At 44.4% G+C, this 27,678-nt stretch overlaps 1 protein-coding gene across 5 annotated transcripts in view; it reads right to left on the reverse strand.

Annotated features, from left to right (window-relative positions):
* Nucleotides 1-27,678, reverse strand: part of TTC28 (tetratricopeptide repeat domain 28) — a 639,440-nt gene that overhangs the window by 87,157 nt on the left and 524,605 nt on the right. For all 5 annotated transcript variants that reach the window (XM_073886735.1, XM_073886734.1, XM_073886736.1 and 2 more), the window contains 6 exons: nt 20,539-21,880; nt 18,732-19,255; nt 15,073-15,182; nt 13,475-13,604; nt 11,064-11,282; nt 8,756-8,921 (listed from right to left, as the gene is read on the reverse strand). In XM_073886735.1, the coding sequence (XP_073742836.1) occupies nt 8,756-8,921; nt 11,064-11,282; nt 13,475-13,604; nt 15,073-15,182; nt 18,732-19,255; nt 20,539-21,880 (2,491 nt within the window). The remainder of the gene's footprint in view (nt 1-8,755; nt 8,922-11,063; nt 11,283-13,474; nt 13,605-15,072; nt 15,183-18,731; nt 19,256-20,538; nt 21,881-27,678) is intronic.

Genomic DNA, 27,678 nt, shown 5'->3' on the forward strand with positions numbered 1-27,678 from the left:
ACAGAGAGAAAGAAGGGCACAAGCTAAACTTTAGGGTGGGACAGCCCTTGGAATAGCCTTGGTGGTGAGAGGAGGCTGGGGGGCAAACAGGGACATGTCAAGCCAAAGGGCCAAAGGTGCCATTCAACGGGTAGAGGTGAGATCACCTGCCATGAGGAACATGAAATCTACAAAACATCAGAATCTTTGAGGGGGATGCTTTGTGACGAGTTTGGGGTGCTTTGGGATGGGGAGAACAAGGAAGCATGGTCCCACATACATCTATGAAAGGTCACTCTGGGGGAAGGGGACTGCAAGGCCAAGACACGAGGTGACGACAGTGGTTCAGGGAACAGACGATGAGGACTCGCACTGTGCTTGTGGTGGTGGAGACAGAGTGGGCGGATTCAAATGTATTTTTTATACCATTTCTTCTTGTGGTAAAAAACATACCTCCATACTGTTTTCTATAGTAGCTGCCACATTTTACATTCCCACCAACAGAATACAAGGGTTCTGACTGCTTCATATCTTTGCCAACACTTGTTATGTCCTGTCTTTTTGATAGTGGCCATCTTAATCGGTGTGAGGGGATACCCATCTCCTTGTGGTTTTGATTTGCATTTCCCTGATGGTTAGTGATGTTGAGCATCTTCTCTGGTGCCTGTTGGCTACCTGCATATCTTCTCTGAAGAATGTCTATTCAAGTCCCTTGACCATTTTCAAATCAGATTATTTGTTGTTGTTGTTGTTGTTAGGTTCTAGGAGTTCTTTACATATTCTAAATATTAGCCCCTTATAAGATATATGGTCTGAAAATATTTTCTCCCATTCTATAGGTTGACTTTTTACTCTGTTGACTGTTTCCCTTGCCTTGCAGAAGTCTAAATGTGATGTAGTCCCACTTCCATAATTTTGCTTTTGTTACCTGGCTTCTAGTGTCATATTCAGGAAATCCTTGCCAAATCCAATGCCATCAAGCTTTTCCTAGGAGTTTTATACTTTCACGTCTTATGTTTTGGGTTTTTAATTCATTTCGAGTTAACTTTTTTTTTTTAATCTTAAGTTAACTTTTATATATGGTGTAAGAGAAGGGTCCAACTTCATTCTTTGGCATGTGGATATCCAATTTTCCCAGCACCATTTGTTAAAGAGACTATCCTTTCCCCCAATATGTAGCCCTGGCACTCCTGTCAAAGATCATTTGACCTACATGTCAGGGTTTATTTCTGGGCTATTTTATTCCATTAGCCTGTGTGTCTCTGTCTTTACGCCAGTACCTCACTGTTTTGATGACTGTAGCATTGTGATGTTTTGAAATTAGGAAGTGTGTGGCCTTTGGCTTTGTTTTGATTCCTCAAAATTGCTCCAGCTTTTTGGGGTCCTTTGAGATTCCATATGAATTTAGGATTTTTTTTCCTATTTCTGTAAAAAATACCACCAGAATTTTGATAGGGATTACACTGAATCTATAGATTGCTTTGGGTAGTATGGACATTTTAACAATATTAGTTCTTCCAATCCATGAACACGGGATGTGTTCCATTTATTTGTCTTCTTTAATTTCTTACAGCAATATTTTGCAATTTTCAGTATACAAGTCTTTCACCTCCTGAGTTAAACTTATTCCTAAGTATTTCATTCTTTTTGATGCTATTATAAATGGGATTGTTTTCTTAATTTCCTTCTTGAATTATTCATTGTTAGTATATAGATATGCAACTGATTTTTGAGTATTGAATTTGTATCCTACAACTCTGTTAAATTTGTTTATTAGTTCTAACAGGGTTTTGGTGTAATCTTTAGGGTTTTCTACATATAATATCATGTCACCTGTGAACAGACATAATTTTACTTCTTCCTTTGCAATCTGGAGGACTTTTATTTTTTTTTTCTTGCCTAATTGCTGTGGTTAGGACTTCCAGTACTATGCTGAATAGAGGTGACAAGAGAGGGTACCCTTGCCTTGTTCCTGATCTTAGAGGGAAAGCTTTCAGTTTTCACCACTGAGTATGATATTAGTTGCAAACTTTTCATACATGGCCTTTATTATGTTGAGGTAATTTCCTTCTTTTCCTAGTTTGCTGAGTGTTGTTGTTGTTTTATCATGAAAAGGTGTTAAATTTTGTCAAATGTCTTTTCTGCATCTATTGAGATCATGTGGTTTTTGTTCTTCATTCTGTTAATGTGGAGTATATTACAATGACTGATTGAGGAGGGAAATGGGGAAACTCAAAAGTTGGGATTTAGATATTTTAGACTAGAGATTCCTGGAAGAGTCCCATGCAGAGATGTTTGGTGGGTAGCTGCACCTACAGATTCCGAGGTTAGAGATGCCTGAGCTAGAGCAGAGAAGAAGGCAAGGGTACATTTAGAGAAAAGAGAAGAAGGTATGGTAGCTGGAGCATGGCGTTCACCAAGACACAAGATGGAAAATAAACCCAGAATGCCTTCCTAGAGCTAGATCATGGTGCCAAGCTCGAAAACTTGGATTTTATTCTCTGTAAACTAATTACAGAAAGGTTCCTTTTTTCCCTTTGCATGATAGAGTTGTTTATTCATGGCTTTATTTCTAACTTAAAAAGTAATATATGTCCATTGTGAAAAAACTGAAAATAAGGAATGGTAGAAGAATAAAATACCAAGCATCTGTAATTTTACCATCCACCTATAATTACCACTAACACTATAGCCTATTTCCTTGTAAGGATTTTTTTTCTTACTTTTCATACTACCCATATTTTGTATATTTTAAATTATACTATATGTAATAATTCTATATCCTACTTTTTTCACTTAATATTTTATAATAAACATTTGGCTACATGATGAAAAATTCTCTGTTAAACATAATTTTAATTACAATGTAATATTATATTGGATAGATATAAAATAACTTGACATTCAATTATTGTGGACACTTAGGTTTTTAAAATTTTCTATAATGGGGCACCTGGGTGTCTCAGTTGGCTAAGCGTTGACTCTTGATTTCAGCTCAGGTCATGATCTCAAGGTCATGAGGTCGAGCCCCACGGAGGGCTCCAAGCTAAGCATGGGGCCTGCTTAAGATTCTCTCTCCCTCTCCCTCTACCCCTCCCTCCCCACTTGCTCTCTCTCAAATAAATAAATAAATAAATAAATAAATAAATAAATAAATAAAATTTTCTGTAAAATGTAGACCTATTATAAATATTCCTATGAATACCTCCTTACTCCATTTCCAAAATGAGAATTTGGAGGTAAAAGGGCATGAACATTTAAGGATTTCTGATACTACTGATAAATTATTTTTATAAAGGCTAGACCAATTTATATTCCTACTGTATGAGACTGCTCATTCACTGCATCTTTACTATTAATAAGCATTATGGCTTTAAAAATATTTTCAAATTTTATAGATGAAAAATAATTTATCTGTCATTGAAATTTTCATACTGTTTTCATGAAACTACAAAGTAGAAACCAGAGTCTCACAAAACTCCATTCTAGTAAATTCACACCATGCCATTGAAGTGTTCAATTTTGAGTTTAAATAAAGAACAAGAAAAAATTTCCAGTAAGACTAGTCCAAAGCAGCAGAAAAGACCTTATTTCTGGCAGTCTAAACTGGGTATCGAAGCTACCAAGGGCAGCCCAACAAAGTCACGCTAAGCATCAAGCCACCCAACATCCTAGAGATAGTTCCCTAAGGACTCATCCTAACTTGTTAGCTTTCTGTATACAGCAGAGAGGAAAAGATTAATGTGGCAAATTAAGCAAGTTACAGTCTCTCTTCTCTCCCTACCATTGATGAAGAGCTGAACTATAACCCAAAAGTCATTTGTTTTCTATTCAAAAGTCACCTGGAAGCAAAATCACTCAAGCTCCAGTATCATATAAAATAGCTGCGTAGGCACAAGTGTTTGGAGTTAAACATAGTGCCTGATGGGGGGTGGGGGCAGGCACTGGGAAGAGTCAAAGGGTAGTCCCCTTCCTTCTTATGATGAATCTTAATCTAGGTCCATGAAAATTGGGATCAAGTAAAATCTATATTTTCACGCAGGCTGAGGCCTATCAGGGTTGGTTTGGACGGAGATGACCTAGGTGTGGCCACCAGAGTGCTGTAACAGAGGTGGCGTACAGAAACCACCTCTGCGTGCATGTGCAGAGGTTTCAAATGGGCGGCCCTGCATGCTTGTGTCCCTTCATGATCTCATCTCAGAGAAAGCTCTGGACTGGTGGTCTTACAAATTTGAAAATTGGATGTTAATGCGCTCAAAGAGGATTTGCCTCTTGAGAGCGTTAACCAAGCAGAGCTGTACAGACCAGAATGCCAGTTTCTTATGCACATTCTCTATTTGCAAGTAGACTTACAGGAGAAATCAAATGATTATCAGAAGGTTTGACAAGAAGCACAGGACCTGAACAAGGGAAGGCAGAGGGATGACGTGAGGGGTCTTCTCCACCACGGTTACTGAAGACCTTTGTGCAACTGCCTGGAGTGGCCTTCATCTCCTCTATTTCTCCTCATCCTTCGGAGCTCAGCTCAAATATCCCCTCCCCAGGGAAGCTTCCCCAACTCCCCCGGATGGGTTTCCCACCCCCACTTACACATTTTTATCCACCTTGCATTTTCCTTTAAGCACAACGGCAATTTTAATTAAAAGGTTTTATGTGCTCTGTTGTTTCCGATCTTTCAGATCCCTGGGAACAGAAGCCATGTCTGCCTTATTCACCACCTTACTCTTGATCTCTAGTGCACATAGTACATAGCAAGTGTTCCAGTATTTGTGGAAGGGAGGGAAGGGGGGAAGGATAAGAGAGCATGAAGACTGCAGGTCTACTGCGGGAATGGCCTTTCAATGGGACTTCGAGTCCCTTAGCCAAGATTCTCTTTCCCTTTGACAATGTCAGAAACGAGCACTGCCAAATCTGCCCTCCTCTCTCTCCCTCATTTTGTGTTTCTACTGCTGGCCAACCATCCTTTTTTAAAAAATATTTTTATTGTTATGTTAATCACCATACATTACATCATTAGTTTTTGATGTAGTGTTCCATGATTCATTGTTTGTTCATAACACCCAGTGCTCCACGCAGAATGTGCCCTCTTTAATACCCATCAGCAGGCTAACCCATCCCCCCACCCTCCTCCCCTCTAGAACCCTCAGTTTGTTTTTCAGAGTCCATCGTCTCTCATGGTTCGTCTCCCCGTCCGACTTACTCCCCTTCATTCTTCCCCTCCTGCTATCTTCTTTTTCTTTTTTCTTAACATATGTTGCATTATTTGCTTCAGAAGTACAGATCTGTGATTCAACAGTCTTGCATGATTCAACAGTCTTGCACAATTCACAGCACTCACCATAGCACATACCCTACCCAATGTCTATCACCCAGCCACCCCATCCCTCCCACCCCCCACCACTCCAGCAACACTCAGTTTGTTTCCTGAGATTAAGAATTCCTCATATCAGTGAGGTGATATGATACATGTCTTTCTCCGATTGACTTATTTCACTCAGCATAACACCCTCCAGTTCCATCCACGTCGTTGCAAATGGCAAGATCTCATTCCTTTTGATGGCTGCATAATATTCCATTGTGTATATATACCATGTCTTCTTTATCCATTCATCTGTCGATGGACATCTTGGCTCTTTCCACAGTTTGGCTATTTTGGACATTGCTGCTATAAACATTGGGGTGCACGTACCCCTTCGGATCCCTACATTTGTATCTTTGGGGCAAATACCCAGTAGTGCAATTGCTGGATTGTATGGTAGCTCTATTTTCAACTGTTTGAGGAACCTCCATACTGTTTTCCAGAGTGGCTGCACCAGCTTGCATTCCCACCAACAGTGTAGGAGGGTTCCCCTTTCTCCGCATCCCCACCACCATCTGTCGTTTCCTGACTTGTTAATTTTAGCCATTCTGACGGGTGTGAGGTGGTATCTCATTGAGGTTTTGATTTGGATTTCCCTGATGCCGAGCGATGTTGAGCACTTTTTCATGTGTCTGTTGGCCATTTGGATGTCTTCTTCGGAAAAATGTCTGTTCATGTCTTCTGCCCATTTCTTGATTGGATTATTTGTTCTTTGGGTGTTGAGTTTGATAAGTTCTTTATAGATTTTGGATACTAGCCCTTTATCTGATATGTCATTTGCAAATATTTTCTCCCATTCTGTCAGTGGTCTTTTGGTTTTGTGGACTGTTTCTTTTGCTGGGCAAAAGCTTTTTATCTTGATGAAATCCCAATAGTTCATTCTTGCCCTTGCTTCCCTTGCCTTTGGCGATGTTTCTAGGAAGAAGTTGCTGCGGCTGAGGTTGAAGAGGTTGCTGCCTGTGTTCTCCTTTAGGATTTGGATGGACTCCTGTCTCACGTTTAGGTCTTTCAACCATTTGGAGTCTATTTTTGTGTGTGGTATAAGGAAATGGTCCAGTTTCATTCTTCTGCATATGGCTGTCCAATTTTCCCAACACCATTTGTTGAAGAGACTGTCTTTTTGCCATTGGACATTCTTTCCTGCTTTGTCAAAGATGAGTTGACCATAGAGTTGAGGGTCCATTTCTGGGCTCTCGATTCTGTTCCATTGATCTATGCGTCTGTTTTTGTGCCGGTACCATACTGTCTTGATGATGACAGCTTTGTAATAGAGCTGGAAGTCCGGAATTGTGATGCCGCCAGCTTTGCTTTTCTTTTTCGACATTCCTCTGGCTATTCGGGGTCTCTTCTGGTTCCATACAAATTTTAGGATTATTTGTTCCATTTCTTTGAAAAAAGTGGATGGTATTTTGATGGGGATTGCATTGAATGTGTAGATTGCTCTAGGTAGCATTGACATCTTCACAATGTTTGTTCTTCCAATCCATGAGCATGGAACGTTTTCCATTTCTTTGTGTCTTCTTCAATTTCTTTCATGAGCATTTTATAGTTTTCTGAGTACAGATCCTTTGTCTCTTTGGTTAAATTTATTCCTAGGTATCTTATGGTTTTGGGTGCCATTGTAAATGGGATCGACTCCTTGATTTGTCTCTCTTCTGTCTTGTTGTTGGTGTATAGGAATGCCACTGATTTCTGTGCATTGATTTTATAGCCAACCATTCTTTTAACACTCACTTTGTTGTTTCCGTTTTTTTTTTAATAATTTCTAAAAAACTTATTTATTTGAGAGAGAGAGAGAGAGAGAGAAAGAGCACAAGCAGGGGGAGCAGCAGAGGGAAAGGGAGAAGCAGACTCCCCACCGAGCAGGGCTCAATCCCAGGACCCTGAGATCATGACCTGAGCCGAAGGCAGACGCCCAACCGACGGAGCCACATAGGCGCCCCATTAACACTCACTTTGGACACGCAATAACTGTGGTCAGGTTACAGTGGAATCCGACTGGCTACAGTGCCATTCTGTTGCTGAAGCAGCTTTGTACACCCCTGACCTAATCGATTTTATGGTCACCTATAATTACATTTCAAGGAATAGCCATACTTCCAAGTGTTCGGGGTTACCACACTGTCAAGCCCCTGTAATCAGCACACTGCTACCCAGGGTTAAGGAAAGGGATGCTCCAGGATGCACCACAGTCATAGAAGAAATAAGACAACGATGTGTGCATGTGGCTGAAGCCTGCTCATACTTCATACACACAGAAGCTGGAGACGACATTCTTACATGCTTCGGCTATTTTCTCAAATATGATATTAATTTTGATAATTAAAAACAGAACAAGCAGTGGCCTGGGAGTCTGGGTGAGATCTCTATTGTTGTGATCTTAGCTCTGACACGAACTTGGCTGTCAGCAGTCTTATTCCGTGCTGGCTTCTGTTGAATAAAGGAGTTCAGCTAGAAGACCCGACAGCACCTTCCACTCTTGACATTACATTATCCAAGTTCATCTAAGAACTTGTGCCCAACTTCATAAGCACCCCAAAGATCAAACCTGCTGCTGGCACTGACCAACACACACTCGGGAGTCTGGCATAAGCATCTCCAAAGAATTATGGTGACGTCTTAGGATTTCCATGATTGCAAATGAAATCATTCAAGAGACAAGCAGATGTCCCTGGGACCTGACACCAGCTAACACAAGATTCTCTGACACACAGATCTTCTTGACACTATTAAGCACAGGATGGAGGGCTGAGATGCCTGAAAATCTGGCTACCACCCAGTTCTACGGCCCCTCTTCTTTCCATTTTCCCCAGCAGCAGGGTGCTTGTGGAAATTATTTTCTGTATGTAAAATAGTCAGTCATGATAAAATGTTTCCATAAGCATATAACTTTTACAATCGGCAAAAAGCACTTCCCTTCTCTATTCTCAATGCTGGGAGGTCAACTTCCTTCACCTCAGCCCCACAACGCACAGATCCTGTCACTAGTGTTAAATTACTCTCTCAAACAGGCGTTTGGCTATAGTACAAACAAACTCATTATTAATCAGTTTATAACCCAAAAATCACCTCAGTTTTAATTAGCTGGAATGTTAAATTCGAAGTCATGTGTAGGTTTAAACATCCTACAAACAAACCGTCCTTAGAAAACACGCATCTCTGAGAACTTTCCCTATCTGAAAGGAAATTACCAAAAAGAATAAAGACAGCCCATGAAGGGGTCTGCCCTCCAGGGACACGTATTTGTTTCTCCTGCAGCGACTGTGAACAGACTTCACACAAAAGTGCGAATTCCATAGATTTCTTCCATTTAGCTCAAATAGGATGTTTACAAAAGAAAGAGAGAAAAACACCCAACACCCCTTCAGATACAGAGATTGTATCTGAAGATGGGACTGGGAACGGTGTACTACTTGCCTTGAGTAGTAAGACTCCACCCCCAGGGCCTCTCGCACACTGGCGATGTGCTGCTCGAGGGCTGAGCTGGTGGCTGTTGGAAGAGCCGCGCTGCCGCCGGCCTGGAAGTCACTGGAGTTTTCTGCCGCATTATCACCCAGGTAGTGTTCGTGAAACTTCAGAATTCCTGAAACCAGACAGGCACAGCCAACATTATGCAAGACCAGGGCTGTGGGAGGGAGGGCTGGAGACAGGCAATAGTGCTCTTGGGCAAGCATGCCATCCAAACTGTGTGAAGAAATCCTGAAATCCGAGGTCTCGAGAGGGCTTTCCAGAATTTGGTCAGTACCCATTTCTACAGCTTTCGTCGTCAGGTTTGATGCTTGAAACCAGGGAATTCAAGATAAGGCTTCTGCTCTTGACACTATATTCAGAAGCTCATGGAATGATGACTACTTCATATGTATTTCCAAACAGATGCTTCTCAGAAGCAACTACTAGGGAAAGTTTTCTTTCCCGAATGGTACATGAGCATGCCAAGGTATGTTCTCCCCAGAAACTGAAATCCTGAACAAAAATATAACTAGCCAAGTAGAAATTGTGTTACTCAAAGACCTTTTATTTCACAAAAGCTAGTCAAAAATAAATACGTCGTCGGGGCACCTGGGTGGCTCAGATGGGTTAGGTGTCTGCCTTTGGCTCAGGTCATGATCCCAGGGTCATGGGATCGAGCCCCACATCGGGCTCCTGGCTCAGTGGGGAGCCTGCTTCTCCCTCTGCCTCTCTCCCTGCTCATGCTTTCTCTCTCTCTATCTCTGTGTCTCAAATGAATAAATAAAATCTTTAAATAAATAAATAAATAAATACGTCGTCATAAAAAGGCCAGATAAAAGTATTTCAAACCATTTTTAAATAAAACTAACTGGCCAACCATCATTAATGGATTAAAGGAGCAAAAAATTATGGCTGCATGAAACTGAAGCAATACATAGTGGTTTTCTGGCAATAAACATAGGACATATTCTCAAATGGTAATGAGGTGTGTCAGCCCTGGAAAAGGCTGGTCCTCTCTGATTGGATTAGAGCCCCAGTGAAAGCTTCAGAGTCTCATTAAGAGCAAAGAGGACGGGAAAGAGAAACAATGGGAGCCTCATTATACATGGCTCATTATTACAGGGATTTGGACATACCACCTGTCAAATCATGTCCCCAAAACATAACAGTGACAGAGAGAAAGAGCTTGATACCTCCATCATCAGCCATGTCCTCCTAGGCTTCAGGCCCCTCTGGGGGACGGGGCATATACAGGGATTCATTCCACTGCAGCTGACACTCACCAAGTCACCATGAACATCACAACTAAAACCTTCAGCATAAAAAGGTCAGAGATAAGAATGTTCTTTATGGAAAGTCCATAAAAAACAAGGAATTAAGGGGAAAAGATTATAAAAAATAATGCCAAGCCACTGAATGTACAGGTGTGAGTGCTCAGAACCCAAGAGGCATCTGAGAGTTGTCATCCAGCCATCATTTTTTTTTTTTTAAATCAAAGGGCCAGAAACACAATCAAGAAAATCTTGTCAATTCTCCCTGGCAGTTGAACTTTGAAATTCAAGAAGCCCATTCTTCAAGATTCCCAATTATAAGATCCACTTCCCCAGTCAATAAACTCTAATTGGATCTGGTGTGTCTCCAACATGGTAAAGCCATCAGCATTTTATTATGCAAAAAATATGGCCCTAACAGCTAATTAGTGGTTCTGTATTTAGTGAAACAGTTACAGCCTGAGCGTTTAATGCCGATTTAATCAAAGGGGATTTTTACTTCGGAAATAGATTTACAACAGAACTGGTTAAAATGGGTTCTGCTAAACTCGGAAATTTCAAGCATAAGACTTCATTTATATACTGTGATAAGAGTTGCCATTATCATTTTAGTCTAACTTTACCATGACAAAGGGTCACAATTATTAAATCATATCTAGAAAGAACTCGTTAGGACTTACAGTCATCGCTTTATTAGCTAATGAACAACAGCTGCCTAAAAATAGGGCTGCTGGTGAAATTAATCCCCCTGCTCTTCATGTTCCTTGAAAAACGCTTCCACATTCACCAGTGAGGAGCAGCAATTTCTTGGGGGAATGAGAAAGCTGGGCTGTCTTATTAATTGAATGCCCCACCACAGAACATCCGCCGTGGCTGAGGTTTTACTGAAAGCCGACACCAGCTCCTTAGTCTGATCTACGGTAATGCACCTCTTCTACCTCTACTCATTAGACTTTCACAGTCTAGTGTCTTAATTGCCCAGTTCCCATAGAGAGAGATCTTACCTGCCCCAGGAGCAAGCAGCCAGCTATACAGGTAGCCTGCGGCCAGGGAATAGTAAAGCACTAGTCCCCTCTGGCCATTAACCATCTCTAAGATCTGATCAATAGTGACTGGGGAGTAGGGGTCGGAGTCCTGTTGTCCTGTTTGTCGTTCTACCAGAAGATCGGCAAATGCCCGCGTCCGTCCTCTTTCCGCCACCGCTAGGGCTTCATCGTGATGGCCTAGGAAACAAAAGCCACACGGTGAGGAGTCCCTGGGGGAGTGTGTTTACCCACAGAGGACCATCAGGTACAGAGATCCTGGGCAGAAACCTCACTGTCTCTGCACTCCTCTGTGAGGCACAGTCTCCGTTTCGCAACCAACCGCCTGCCTCAGATGATGGGTACAGTGCCACGCCACTCATAAAACCCCACATTTTCAGAGTCCCCCCACCACCCTAAGCCATTGGGCTTTCCCCCGTCGACAGCCATACCCAAGAGAGCCAACTTTGTTCAGAGGCTGGTCCTCAGCCCTGCCCGTTCTCCGATCCACATCCTGAGTTGCTCCCTGGCCTCCTGGCATCTGACCCCATTCACTTTAGCTATTTGGACCTAATGCTTTGCATGCTGGTTACCCTCTCACTTCCCTGCTCAACTCTGATTCTGCCTTGGCCTTGGCAGATAAGCCTACAGGACCCGGCTCCTGACGTCTTCCTCTCTTTCTTCGATGCAGCCCCTCTATGCATTGCACTGTCCAGCCCCACTAGACAGTGTGAGGCACACCCCTCCCCAAGTGACACCTCTGTGCCTTTACACCTGCCAGTCCCTCTGCTGAATGTGTCCTATTCCCTTTCATTGACCTTGGCTCAAAAGGAGGGTCCTAACAGTCACCCTGCCTATCTCAAAGGGCTACTGTAAAGATTAACAGAGGTGCTGTGTGTGAGGATGCCTGAAAGGGTTATTCAAAGTACCACATACGTAACAGGTGATGTTATTGTTAGGGCTGAGACCTCACTCCATTCCTAGGCTCCCACACATTCGCTTCTCTTTTCTTCCAGTCCCCACGGGCAAAGGGTTTAAACCTCTGAAGTCTTTAGTTCTTTGAAACTGCTTCTCTCTTTCAAAGCTTTTCCCCAGTCTTTCAGTCCAATTCCTGATCCCACTTTCCCTAAGAGACTAGTCTGTTATCTAGCTTAAAAGCTAAATGCATACACATGAGGGCACCAAAAATATAAAGCAACATACTTTCAAATGAGGATTGTTTAGAGTGTTGAGAAAGAATACAATGCAGAGGATTTGCTCGCATCATAAATACAGATAGGGAAGATTTGCTCCAACTAGGGTCCAAAGAGAGAGCCGGCAGAGGCAGGAGACCAGATGCTGCAGCTCCAACAGCTCTTCAAGGGTGCCTAGCTTCCTGCAGCTCCAGTATCAGTAGAAAGTGGGGGTTTACATGTGTGTATGCAAATGTTTTCTTTACCCTATTAAGTTATTAACTGGAACAGCAGGGATGATTTCTGTACACATTGGAAAATCGGCCCCGAAGTGTTAGACAGCCTTAACATTGTGATTATAATAGATAATAAATTGTAATCTCAGGCACTGAGCACATTTAATAGATACATTTTTCAAGGGGGAAGTCTGAGCATTCAGATACACACAGCAAAGGACGGGTTCTTATTGACAAGGCCTCGACATCCAACTTCAAAGACATTGTTAGTTCTGGTGAATACCTCTTCCACCCAAGTTCTGGGTTGGGGGAAATGGCCTGAGAAGAGGCAGAGGACAGGGCAGCTGGAAGAGGGTGATGGACAGCAGAGGCCCCAGTGAGGGAAATGCATGCCACCCCAGTGCAAGCCAGCACAGAGGCCTGGGAGAACGATCGCGGACTGGGTCACAGCCCAGGGGCAGACCCAGAGAGTAAAAACATTTACTAGACAGCAAAGGAAAAACCTATGGGGCAGAGGAATTAGGGAAGAGGCCAGGCATCTTCTCAGGTACTCTCCCCAGGTATTAATGGTGGGAGGGAACTTGAGGGGAATGGCTGGCTCAAGCAACTCTAGCCCCAGGACACTCTCTCCGCCTCCTGGGTCTGCCTGCCAAAACGCTTTGTTTTCACAGCACCGGGAGTTTCTTTTACCCTAAGCACCAGTCACACCGTGTTGGACTCACTGACTTCTGTCTTTCACCAGGCTAAATACTTCTGGAGGTCAGGAACCGGGCCTTCCTGACTTTCATTCCCAGGACTGGCACACAGCACCTGGTAGGTGCTCTGCACATATTTGTTGAATAAACGAACACATGTTCGATGACTGGATTGCAGTCGTGGCTTCACGGCCTGTTGTAACAACGAATCAGATTCCACCCCAGCAACCCTGGAACGACTCAGACACGAAGGTGCGCTCGCAAGAAGTGGGAACCCCGGCCGCTCTCACCCAGGCTGACGAGCACCCGCTGCAAGGCCTGGTAGGACGAAGTCTGCAGGTCAAAGAGGGAGAGTTTGTAGTCTGTGCTCAGCTGCGCCTCATGTCGGATTGTTTCAAACAAGGCTGATGCCCTGTAGAGCTGCAAGTAGGGGACAGAGAACGTCATTCATTCCCCAGAAACGAGAGACATTTCTGCACTGACCAGAGACAACTTCTACACCCAAATTGGTGCCCCAATCTAAAAACACTTTTTTAAGAGGTTTGAAAGGATGAATCTTCATTTCCAGGTAGGTCCTTGTGGACTGGAAGAGGCATCATATCAGATCACACCCAGGAAATTAGAGTTTATGTGCTCAGTTTGATCAGGGGATCTAAAAGAAAAAGATTATGGACTTCTCGTCTGAAAGTTGCAAGGAAAAAAAATCAGCTGTTAATCGAAACAAGTGCTGATTTTGATGGAAACAAACAAAAAGTCTCTCCTTTTGTCATCAAGCAACCATAATTTAGTGCCCCTGGCCTCACGGAGCCCAAGGGTGGGAGTGAGAGCGGATGTGGGGCAGGCAGGCTGGAAATGGACGAGGCTGGGGTGGGGGGAAGGAGGTGCAGGCAGCCACCCTTTCAGGAGGAGGTCGGCCTTTTGCAGGCAGTTCAGCTGAATCAAACACTGCCCTCCGCAACAGTGATCAGGGACAGGTCTTCCCCAGACAAGCTCCCCTGCAGCCACACCTGCTCACGGGGACATGCACAGAACTGGATGCTTGACATTCCTACAGAGACACTGTCTTGCTGCTCTAAGTGGCTTCTCCACAAGACTTTTCTCTTAATATTTATATGCTGGAAGTTGTATCCAACTTTAAGTTCATGCAAATTTAAAAAACAGAATTCCAAGATTAAGAGACTTAGAGACTTAGTATCCCCAGCTCTACCACTAATTCATCCTGTGACCTTGGGCAATATTTGGAGCCTCAGTTTCTTCTTTTCTATAAAGGGGATGGTTGTCATTCTAACTCACAGGGTTATTCGAGGAATAAATTCAGTGAGTGACAGTAGTTGAAAATTGCAAATCACTATAGCAATATAAATTTTAATTTTTAAAACAAGGAACTAAAGAATTCTTTAAACTGCCTTTAATAGTTTAAAAAGGGGAGTAAAATACCATCACATTCCAGGAGGCCGTGGCACAAGTTCAGTCACATCACCTCCTCAGTTCCTGTGAGCACCTCACAGGCCTCGCACAATGCCTCAGCAGTAATTACTCACTGCCTAAACAGTTGAGTGTGGGATTTTGGATGACACCATCTCACAACTCCTTCAGCTTGACAGAAGAACCACAGCTTTAGGATCTTCCCAGTCTCCAGAGCCAGGTTTAATGAGGAATGGTAGCACATAACACAAGAATGCCAAAGAAATCATTGAGAAATCTATCATATAAGTGAGCAGGAATCTTCACTATGGTTCAACACTTCTGGGTTGAAGATCCCGTACACCAACCCAAGGGCAGAGGTTAGCACCTTCTCGTGAATGTCATCACTACTAGGACAGTAATGCCAAGGCCATCCATGCTTCTGGAAAAAAAATCCATTTGGAACAGGGGTTCTCCTGCTCACCTGGTGTTGGGCCTCCTCCAGGTTTCCACTAGCCCAAAGGGAGAGGCCAAGACCATGTCGAATTTTGGCTTCATCTTCTCTTCGGCCCAGTTGCTCAGCTAACCTTAAGCCTGAAATCAGATAGAGAAATGCTAAAGACACACAGAAGACAGACACCCCCCACCCCCCACCCCCACCCAAGGAGTCCTGGAGGGTAATTCTGCCTCAGGGGTGTATATAAAGAATGTTAACACAGCTAAATAAAATGCAGGACAAGAGTAGAATCAGACAAGGCAGAGTAAGCATTCTCTTCAAATTCTGTGTTAGTGGCGACCTTTCCAGGACACTCCAGGATGCCCCAGCAAGAGCTCAGGTGATGGCTATCAGCAGGAAACAGGTTTGCAGGGCCAGCAGAAACACTGAAATGTGAATGGAACCTAACCTGGCTGTCCTCCCAGCTGTGAAATCCCTAGCTCTGCAAATGAAAACTCCTGGCCTATAAATTTATCTAACCGAATTCCTTGGCGGGCAAAAGCTTTTCCTGACAGTTCTAGTCAAGTACAGAAGCCAAGCTAATACTCTTTCCTCTCTCACGTACGTAGCATCCAATCAGTGTCAATGGGAGACACATCTGATGCTCTTCTGAAAGCAGAATGCTCACACTGTCTTACCCTGCCTTCTGTTACTGATGCCACTGATGCATTTCATGTCCAGTCTGTTTTTCCTTTAAGGCTGAGACTTTGATATGCCTCGGCAGGGTTACAGAACAAGTACTATTATGAGCTGAAAGCCTTAAATGAGACTGTCCTCATTCTAATGGCCTTCAGATAGACACCTGCAGTTTGGGTCACTTACCTACAGCAAGCTTCTGGCTTTCGGGACACCAGCAACCCCAGGGCTTTGGGAGAACCAAATCTGAGGGCAACCATTTATTGTACTGGCCACTAAGCAGTTCTCAGCATCACTTGGTCCTCATGATCTGGCTCTCTGTACACAGGAGTTAGCTTGTGCAGAAATGCACACAAAGGAAAGACTTCCTTTTTAAAATCCAATTTAGGGTGGATGGGAGCCTGCCTCTGAGCATGCTGGGCCCATGCAATTTCTGACTTCTAAAAAGAAACTGAGTCAGTTGAGAGGATAATAAAAGTGATATTCAGGTTCACGCTCATAAAATATTATGCATTTCACAATGCACTTAAGTTTAAATCATGTCACTGGGTAACAAAAATAATACTTGTAAATTATTCACATGTTAAAATACCTCATAGAATAGGAACACAAATGGAAGATGGTGCTTGGGTGAAAACCAGGAGAATACTAGTTGTTTTAACCTTCAATATACTAACCGTGTTCATTCTCGAAGGCAGCTATTCCTGCTAGATCTGGGTCTATGAGTTGGAAGTAAAATCCATTGAGGTAGCCCCCCTAAAGGTAAGTTCTGTGCGAGCAGGGACTTTGTTCCCTGCTGGATCCCCAGCATGTAGGACACACTCCAGCCCATAGTCAGAGGTTCTCCGATGAAGAGCTAAAAGCCCCCAGGCAGAAACGATATCGGTCCCATCTGTTCTTATTTGCCTCTGCCTCTTAGGAATCTAACCCACCCACCCGGCATCCCTGAAGCCTGGTTTCCCAGGAACTAGTTGCATATAACTCCATGTAGGTCACTAAATGGGTCCAGGCTCCTCTTCTTCATTTGCAAAAAGAGAAAAAGCTGGATGAGACCAGTGGCTTTGACCATGGTTGTCTATACACATCACCTGGAGAGCTTATACAAAAATCCCAGACCAGGCCCCACCTGTGAGGTTCTAATGCCCTGGGGCAGGGTGATGCTGACCTACAGCCCCCCTTGGAAAGCCAGGGGGCGGGGGCACCAAGGTGGTTTCTGGCTGAACTGTTCCCTCAGTTGCATAAGGCTGCAGAGACTGCAGTTCTCTGACTCAGAGAACTCAGAAAAGGCCTTTCCAGGTGTCCGCACCTGTAACAGCTCCTAAGAATAGGCATCTAATCTGGCCCATGAGGCACACCAGGCTCTCTGGTGGAGCACATCCACGGAACAGACACCATGGAAATGCCACGATGAGAATTTAGATCTCTGTGAGATTTAAAATTACAACAGTAAAAAATGAAATTGAGAGTTTTCCATAAATATAGAATTATGTTACAATGTCTCAGGCAAAGCAGCTGCTTTATGGAAACAATATTTCAGGAAGTACAAAAGAACACAGCTGAAAGGTTGTCATATGCTGGGTCTGAATTTAATAGTTTTCACAAATTCGACTGAAAATTGCCCCAGTCTGTTGGAATTTTACCACAGTCAACTTTCAGGAAACCCAAAGCCAACTCTCATATTTAATGCATGGAGGCAGAGCGCCCATGGAGTGGGAGCAAAATAAGGTCTGGGGAGTGGCTCCCAGCCTCTCCATGATCTCTCAGCCTGCAGGCCAGAGCAATCCCTGGTCTGTACAAAGTATGACAGCAAACCATCAGCTCTGGGTCCATTCTCCCCTTTGCTTCCTGCTTCCCTCCCTCCTGGCTTCACAGCTGGGGCTCAGGAGTAATGGGGGATATATCACCGTTCCAACCCTGCTCCGTGCTTAGAAACAACTCCACACAGGGTCTTGTGTGGTTCCTGGGGTTGGAAAACTTGGGCTGGGCCCCACTCCATCATGAACTGACCACATGGTCAGGACCAAGCCACTGTATTCTCTGATGCTCAGGTCATTTGGCCGCAGACAGGAAGAGAGATATACCTCTGAAGGTTACTGTGAGAATGATATCCGAATAAATAAACTATACGTGCACGGATCCTTGGAAGCTGGAAATGGGAGTTTCTGCTTGGAAATCAGCAACTATTTCCTTTTACTAGTGAGCCAAGAACATCCTATCTGCTGTTCTTCCCTGCCAGGATGGAAGGATGTCATGTGCCCCTGTGAGGGGGAGGGCTTTCCAGAGAAGAAGTGTAAAGGGGTGGAGGACCAACACACTGCTGTGGGACTTCTGCTTCCTGAGGAAGGAAGCGTCCATGGACTGGCTCAGGTGGCTGTACGGAACCTGACAGCAGAGGACAGGAGCTGGGGGAGAAGAGGGGAGAGGAGGAGAAAGGGGAGGGAGCCGCACTTTCTGGGCCTGTCTGGAACGAGACTGCCATAGCGCCAGCTCAAGCACTGTGGGCAATAAGCACTGGGAAGGAATCCTGGTCGACTGCTTGAGTGACCCTCAGCCTGGATTAAACCTCAGCTGCAACCTCATAATGGACTTCTTCATAGTTTTCTTATGGTTTAGATATTTTCAGGAAGTACAATGGGGCTTGGGACAGATGGGCGTTTTCCTCTGATTCGGGCCCTTAAATTTTATGCGACTAAATCTTACTTGATTCCTCTCATGTGGGGAGTGTGTCATTCGCTCTGAAGGGCGAGGGTTCTGAAGAGCAAGGAGGGTATCAGCTCCCTGGGCAGCTGGCTGCCAGTGTTACACAAGCCGGGAAACACGTTCTGGACGAGGGAACACCTTTGTGCTACTAAGGAACACTGTGGTTTTGGAGTTGAGCTCATGATGTGGCCTCTGAGCTCCTCACTCCAGGCAGAGGCGGCCACTCTCAAACTGTGCATACTTCCTTCCGAGGAGACTCTGAACTTGATCTCAGAGTTTACTGAGAGACCACCCCAGACCTTTTCACTTACCTTCCTGTAAGTACATGACTGCCTGGGAATAGTTCTGCAAGGCATGATGGGTCCTTCCAAGGCTACTATATGACACTGTCTTGGCCACCAAGTCATTCATCTGTGCAGCGATGCTCAAGTGCTGTTCCTGATAGACCACAGCCCTCTCAAAGGTGCCCAGGGATTCATACGTCAGGCCCAGGTTCCCATAGGCGCGGCCTTGGCAGGTGGGGTTGTTGGTTTCCTCTGCTATCTGCAGATCGAGCTGGTGGTACTGCAGGGCTGTATCATATTCCCCCATCTGCTGGTAAACGCCACCAAGGCCACAGGCTGCATCACTTTCCAGAGCTCGGTCTTTCATCTCTCTAGCAATGTTCAGCTGGCGTTCAAGGCAGGAAATGGCTTGTTCGTAATTCCCTAATTGGCTGTGCAGACTTCCTAGCTCTCCATACGCCTGGGCTTTATTAAAGGCCTCCCCAAGCTCATGGGCGACCACGAGCCTCTTTTCAAAGCACACAAGGGCTTGCTGCAAGCTCCCCATTGCCCTGTGGGGATGTAGATAGAAAAGCAATGATATTATTTTGTGCAGGTGCAGACATGCTAAAGCCCCCGAGAAAATGAAAAGCATTTGTCACTGTCACTTACTATAGAAGCTCTTAACTCCTCTTCTAGCTAAAATCTATCATGTGCCCTTAGAGTGAGATGCAGGGGAATTTCATAATCTGGAAAGCAATTCAAAAGTCATCCCTTAGTGACCTTCCCAAGAGCTTGAGATTCAATGGGATATACACCCCAGAGGAAACATAAAATATATTAATAGGCACAATGATAGCAAGTGAACTGTTTGGTTCTTCGGGCCTCCCAATTTCCACTACTGCTTAGACTATGTTTTTGAAATCACTTTACAATGGCTATAAATCTTTCACCCTGAGCTTCTCAGAGCACTCTGTGGGTGATGATTTAGTTTGACTCTTGCCCTTCCTCCACTCCAGGAGCCCTAATCCCCTGCTGATCTGGAAGGGCCGTAAATTCTGCAGACACAGACACCTTCTTGGGTTCCCCACATTCAGAAGGAAAGCATCACCTTGGCCAACAGTGTGTCTTTTTGTGCTAAGAGATGACATGATAAGACTGGGAAGAGCATGGATTTTGGCGGCAGACCAAGTCAGTTGTGTGGGGCACATGAATTCCTTTCCCTGAGCCTCCATTTTTGGATGATAGTAAATCCCACATCCCATAGCAGGTCATAATAAGTGTAGAGTAATACAGGATTGCCATAAATATTAAGCAAGATATCTCTGTAAGGTGCCTAGCATGATGATGATAGTATACATTTATTCACTCCTGCCATCTTCAGGTGGCTTTCCCTAAAAGCAACAAAACGGGAGTCCACGTAATTGGTGGCTATAGGTGTTGCATTAATAAACACATTCACATAATGTGAGAGACATTCAGAAAACATCAGTTGAATTGATGCATTCACCTTTCCTGTTCCCATTATCCCTTTTATCCTGCTCATTATGAGGTGGTCAAAAGAGCATTGCATTTGGGGTCAGACAGCCCTGGGTTTGACTCTCAGCTGTCCTTCATTTTTAAGCTGTGTAACCTTGGACATCGACCTAACCCCTCTGGGCCTTAGCTTCTTCCTCCATAACGTACGGGTAATAATATCCCCGCTAAATTCACAAAATCACTGGGGGAGCCAAATAAGATACGTATGAAAATGCTTTGTAGGTGACAAGCCACCGTGCAGACAGTAAGTTGCCAACACGGCCACAAATGCTCTTTGTACACGTGATCAACCACATCTGTCCTCTGTCGTCTTTACCTGTGTCCATTTCCTAGGCCCCGGTAAGCCTTGGCTTGGTCTTGCATGCGATTCAGGCTCTGGGCAACAGATAAATACTGTTCGTAGTACTTGATAGCTTCCTCGTAGTCACCCAGGGCCTCGTAGCAATCCCCCAGATTGCCGTAGGCCCGGCCCCTGTCGAGCACAGACTCGTTTCCACTTAGCTGCTGCAGCATGGCCAACTGCTGCTCGAAGTAGCCAATGGCTTCTTCCATGACATTCATGTTCATCTTTGTGATCCCCATGTTGCCGTAGACCTGGGCTTCCAGACTGGGGTCCTTCAGCTTCTGCCCCAGATCCAGCTGCTCTTCATAACACTTGAATGCCATTGTATATTTCCCAAGGGCCATGTAGACCGCAGCCAGATGCCCGTGAGCTCTGCACTCCCCCGGCAAGTCGCTCAGCTCCTGATAGACCTCCAACTCCTGCGTGTGATAACCCAAGGCCTTGTCATATTTCTGGATCATCCGGTATGCTGTGCCCAGGGCTGCATATGCACTGGCTTCCAGTCTTCTGTCCTTGACATGGTGAGCCAAGCCCAGCTGCTGCTCATAGAATTTTATTGCACCATTTATATCTTTTTTACAGATGAATATATCACCCAGGTTCCCCAGGGCTCGAAATTTAGCCTGGGAATTATTCAGCGACTGGGCTAGGGACAGTAGGTACTTCTGACACTCTTCAGCTTTGCTGAAGTTCAGCAGAGCCTTGAATGCTAGGCCCAAGTTGCAGTAAGCTTTCGCCTGGCTCAGTTTGTCATGAAGGTCTTTGGCCAGTGCCAGATCCTGCTCATAGTACTTCACCGCCTCCTGGTAATTTCCAAGGCAGTAATGGGCATAGCCAAGATTGTGGCAGACCTTCCCTTCTCCTTCCATGTCTTGAAGGTCAGGAGCGAGCCGGAGGTACTGTTCATAATAGGGGGCGGCCTGGACATACTCCCCCCGAGAGCAATGGAAGTTGCCCAGGTTGCTGAGGGCCCGGGCCTCACTCTGGATGTCACGAAGCTCCCGAGCAATGTTCAGGTGGTTCTGATAATGTTGCAGGGCCCGGTCATGGGCACCCAGGGCCTGGTAGGCCACGGCCAGGTTCCCGTGTGTGGATGCCTGTGAGGCACGGTCATTCACTTCCATGGAGATCTGCAGCTCCTGCCGGTGGTACTTGACGGCCTGGTCGTACATGCCCAGAGCATTGTAAGCGTTGCCCATATTCCCATAGGCACGGCCCTGGGCAGCATAGTCACTCAGCTCCTGGGCAATGCACAGGTGGGTCTTGTGGAGTTTCAGAGCAGTATCATAATCGCCTTTCATCTGGTGTATGATTCCTGAGAAAGAGAAAAAAGGAACAGAAAAAGGTTAGAATTACTGATGAGCAGTTTGGGGAAAACAAATGTAATTTGCAACTCAATTTATACTCAAACACAATCCAGATGAATTAGAGAATTTAAAATAACAGAAGGTAGAATTAAATATTTATCAGCGTTCCGGAGGGGAGATAGCTTTCTAAGCTTTGAAGCAACAGAAAAAAACACAGACAGATTTGATTACAAAATTAAGAAGTTCGGTACTTCAATATATATCTAAAATTAAAAGGCAAACCCAATACTAGAAAATACGTGACACATATATGACAAAATCCAATAGCTATTATGTATAAAGATTTCCAGGATTTCACTTGGTTTGATTTAAAAAAAAAAATTAAAATCAAACCCCCAGTTTACTGAAGTAGGTAAAGAGCAGTAAGTGTGAGCAGACAACTCATATCCAAGAAATACAAAAGTAACCACAGGGGAAAAGGCTAATTTCTTTTAATAACCAAAGAAATGCAAAATAAAGCAACCCCAAAGTACCATTTTACTTCAACTAAATTAGCAAACAAAAACTTTAAACAGCACCCTATACTGATGAGGTTGCCCTGAAATTGGTAAACACATCAGCTGCCGGACATAAACAGGAGCCGCCTGTGGAGAAGCAGGATGACAGGAACCACACACACGGTCCTGCTCAGACCTGGCAATCCTACTCAGAGCAAAATATTCTAAGGAAATCATCTGACACATGCAAAAGACTATTCGCATAGCAATCTTCACTGCAGCATTATAGATTAGTGGGAAATCAGAAACATCTTAAATGGCAAGCACTGGGGGGCTGTAGAAGTACATTTTGGTATATCAACTCAATAGAGGATTATGCAGTCATTAAAAGATAATTACGAAGTCTGTGTAGAAAAATGGGGGGAAAGGGTTCTTACAATAATAAGTGGAAAAAAGCAGAAAACAATGCTGCATGCTCCCCGGGACAACAACCAGGAAAATCAACGTGTGCACATGCACAAGACCTTGAGGGGATTATGCAAAAACAGAAACTGTTGCCTTGCGAGGTGATGGGATTTGAATGATTTTTTTCTTCCAAAATTTCTTGGAATTCTGCTCTATGGCTTTTACAGTCAATAATAAGAGAACTTTAAACAACGCTCATAAACTATGCTCTAGTAGCTAAGCTATTGTTTCTACAAGCATTTCAAAATGACATATATCATCAATATAAAAAAAGAGAAGTAGTTCCAAATAAGGGATATCATCAAAGTAATTGGGGAGGAGGAGAACCTGGTTCATCCCAGCAGGCGGGGGTGGGGGTGGGGGCACTGGAAAAGATGGACAGAAGCTAGTATGCAAACAGGTTCCTCCTTGCCCTTGGATTTGAACATACTTTTCCATGAATCAATGCGTGAGCTTTGCAGTGGTGACCAAAAACCCACAGAAGTACAAAAAGCAAAAACACCAAGCTGGGTTCTTGTTAAAAGTCTGAACTAAAAATAGACACGCGGAGAAAGCAAGCTGTCAAGATCCAGGCCCCACAATTCGCCTCTCTCTGTGATACTTTCACTCACTTGCTCACTCCCTCCCGCGCTGCCCCAGGATTCACTGTGTGCTAAGGCTCGTGGTGGGCAGCAGGGATAGACAAAGGAGACGCAAGTCTGCCCTCAGAGAGTGCGCCAGGGTCATCAGGGAGCCAGTCGTGCAACGAATAATGTCAGTCGTGCAACGAATAATGTCGGCACACATCATGAACGCTGAAGCGAGGGGGGCAGAAAGGAGCATGGAAGAGCTGCTCTTCTGTCCCCGTGTCTTCCCCTGCCTGGGGTGGAGATCTGCCCCGTCACAGGACTTGCGTCTACCTCTGGGCCCAGCCAACTTTTTGATGTTAGCTCCACTCTGGGTACTGGATACATCATTTAACCTCTCTGAGCTTTTCACAGCTCGTCTATAAAGTGAGGAAAAGAATCATCTCGATGCCAATCTTAGAGGGCAGTAGTGAGGATCAAATGAAATCACGTATGTGCGAGTGCACTATAACTGCAGACTGGAATTCAAATATTAGTCACTGAAATTACTATATGCTTCCAGGAAAGGGAATCCTCAAGGTGATAGAAGTACACAAACGATGGTAATGATTCTGGGTATTTTCTTATAGGAGTAAAGTATTGCATAATTTAAAAATAAGTAAATAATGGTCCTCTATACAATGGAATAACATAGTGTCATTAAAAATGGTGAAGTAGGAAAAAAAAACAAACCCTTTGAGTTTGCCCTAGATCAAATGACTTAATTTAAAAAAATGGTGAAGCGGAAGATGATATATTGACATGGGAAAAATTACAATATATTAATGGAATATATGATCACAAAACAGTACATTGTAATGAAAACATGAATGGGTGTATATACATGTATGTTTACATTTATATGTCTACATACAGCAAAGTATTTAAATGTTAACTGTAGTAATCCTTGGGTGGTGGAACTGCCGTTTTTTTCATGTTGTTTCTCTGTATTTTAAGTGGGTTTTTTTTTCTATAAGGAATGCATAGCATTTGGTTTAAAAATTACTGAAAAGATTTTTAAAACTCTGATCCAACAAGCAAAGTAATATTCCTGGGGATTGGGCCTGGTCACTGCCCTGGGCTGGAGATGTCACCAGTATCCTTGCTGGAAGGATAGGGTTTTTCAGAACCTGTCTCAAGGTCAGAAAGTCTAAGTTACACAAGAAGCAATACCTTAGCATTACCTGGAACCCCATTAGTGGTGAAAAATTATTAGTGACAAACATTTCAGTTCTAAAGACCTGAATTTGGCCTGTATCCCTAAACTGCTTTCATGTAGAGAGAAAATTTTTAGATTTCAAATTTCCGGGAATCCTTCAAGGAAATGAATCATTTGCTCCTTCTGTCCTCACTTTCTGTTTTTCTAAAATGAGAGGGAAAATATCTGCCCAGACAAGAGTCTGCAGTTAGAAACAGAGCTAGAGCTTGGCGGGGTGGGGGAGGTGGGGGTGGGTGGGGGGTGGGGGGTGATGAGGGCAACAGCAGGAGTGCCCACATCTCCCTCTGAGCACTTTTTCCCTCAGCAATGCCTTTGCATTGATTTTTTTCCCCCTCACAGCTTTTAGATTTCTTTGCAAGGGTTTTTTTTTTTTAAGCCAATATGATCATTAGTTAGTTTCCAGGATGATGTTAAAAAGAAATAAGCAGTGTGAGCCCTTCAGAGAAGGCAATGGAAGAAGCTCAGGTAAGCTTTCATGCTCCCTGCCACCAAGGACACAGGTTTCTCTTGCTAGCCCCCCGCCCTCCCCACTTGTACACCATCTAAGAGGAAACTGGCTAAGTATCTGGAAGGCACACTATCATGGAAAAGCACAGAACTTTAAGTCAGCAGTTCTGTTTTACAAGCCTGGCTCCCACCTTATTCAGCTGCGTACCTTTGAGATTGTCACTTTATGTCTCTGAGGCTTTCTTTCTTTCTTTCCTTTTCTTTTTTTTTTTTTTTTTAGAGAGAGCGTGCACACGCATGAGCAGGGGGGTGAAGGGGAAGGGGAGGGGCAGAGGGAGAGCGAATTTGAAGCAGACTCCACGACCAGCACAGAGCCCGGTGCAGGGGGGCAGGGGGGGTCTTGATCTTACAACCTTGAGATCATGACCAGAGCCAAAATCAAGAGTCAGTCACTTAACCGAATGAGCCACCCAGGCGCCCCTCCTTTTCTTTTCTAACGGAAAACTTTTTTGGTGTTTTTCTTTTCTTATTAAGGTCAGGTTATACCATCTCAAAGAAAAGGTATGAGAAACATAATGGTGTATATCAATAAGCTTTGTAACCTCTAACATGCTATTCGAACATGGTACGAGCAGTATTTAGAGAGTGACAGAAAGGAAAAGGAATTCCATGTTTCCTCTTATGGCCTCCAGAGTCTGGCCTAGTTAATAGGGAGCAGTTGGGATGATAATGGCTACCCAGGGTTCAATGTGTTGTGAAAGAAACTGCCTGCTGGTGACGGCAAAATGATCTGACCCCCAGCCAGCTTGCCCGTGCACTCCCCTTCCTTCTCCCCTTCCTCATCTGACACTTCCAAGGCTCTATAAAGAACCAGGAAGATTTTTAAAAACAAAGACTTCCGGACACAGGCAAGGGCAGAAGGCGATGGGCCTGGCTGAGATGGGGATTTTTTTTTTCATCCGCCCCGTGTCTCTACGGTCCCAGCCTCTGCCAGTCTGGAGAATTCTGAACAGAACATTACACACTCTTGGCAGCCGTTCTCTTTGTTAAGGCAACATAAAAGCGGCCCTGAGAATTGCCAGCAGAGTGACTGCACATGCTGAGGAGATAATCTGCAGATCCTCCTTCCCTTTCGAGACCACAGCTTGATTTTCCAGGGCCGTCACTCAGATGAAGACTTACAGAGAGCCTGTCAGCAGGGGTGTGCTAGGTGACAACATGCTGCAGGGAGGGGGATTAAATGAAGATTAGTGGGGCAGAAGATCCTCACAAAGCCAAGTTCCCACAAGGCCGTATGGAGAAGGAACACACAGATGGGGATTTATACATCACCACGGTGGGCCTCTGCCTTGGGGACAGGAATGGTCACTGCCTGAGAATAGTAACACCTACTTTAAACGCTGTTGTGAGAGCCCAGGAGATTACGCTCATGAGGAGCCAGCACATGTGCCCGGGACATAGTAAATGCTCAATACAGTTTGCTTTTTATTATTAACCATTACCAGCAAAGACCAAGGGAGGTGTGAACAGGGTGCGCCGAGCAGAATTTCTACTGAAATGAGAAGATTTAGCATTTCAGCAGGGACTTCTGGCTGCATGTTCTCTTGTGAATTCTCTGGAAGGAGGGCCTCGGTGCACCTCCACCAACAGTGGAAGCACTCTTCTCGTTTACTGAAAACATTATTGCTCTGATTATTAATAGTACGTGATCCAAATGGGGCTTTAAGAGCTCATCTGTTCTTTCCCGCTGCTTTCCAACAGGTTGGCTTCTGCCCCACCTACCCAAAGCCCCAGCCATTCTCAGGAGACATGAGCTGTGAGAGCTGGAAGAGGCCGGACTGTGGTCCAGGCCCAGTGAGAGGAAGTGAGGTCGTGGCAGAGCTGAGGGAGGCACTCTTGACCCACACGCCCTCAGCTGTACCAGCCCATCCAAGATAAGCAGGAGGCATAAAGGAACTGTTAATATTAGTCTCCTAGGTATGACACGGGACAGCAGCTGTGCTAAAAGTTCTCATCTGTTAGAAATACACCCAGAAGTATTTGCAGATGCAACAACATGGTGTCTACGGTTTGCTTTAAAAAACACTCTAGCAGGGGGAAAAGTGAGCGTGTATGGGTGGGTGGGTGTGGGTGTGTTTAAGAAAATAGATGAAACAAGATTAGCAAAGTTTTGTTTTTTTTTTAAGCAAAATGTTGATGACTGAGTTATGAGTATGTGGGGGGTTCATTATACTATTCCTTCTGTGTGTGTGTGTGTGTGTGTGTGTGTGTGTGAAACATTCCATAATAGAAAATTAAATCAAATAATCAAGATATGCAGAGAGATCTGTATGGCACATTCTTCTGTAGTCCCTTTTGGATCAGGAAACTTCCTCATAGCTAAGTCCCGATGTGGATATTTAAGTTCATTTTTCTGTCTGTGGGCCCTCAGGAGAGAAAGAAATCAGCTGGTCACCAGCGTGGACAGGTATACCAGCCTCCATGTCCTTCCCCAGTTTGGGAGGACTCAGAGCAACACAGTGCCTTGTTCCATTGCTTTGATTTCTTTATAGTCATCACATTTAATTTTACCT

The sequence above is a fragment of the Callorhinus ursinus genome, unplaced genomic scaffold (assembly GCF_003265705.2).
Source record: "Callorhinus ursinus isolate GAN/ISIS: 27379988/994484 unplaced genomic scaffold, GSC_fseal_2.0 scaffold72, whole genome shotgun sequence".
NCBI classification, from domain to species: Eukaryota; Metazoa; Chordata; class Mammalia; order Carnivora; family Otariidae; genus Callorhinus; species Callorhinus ursinus.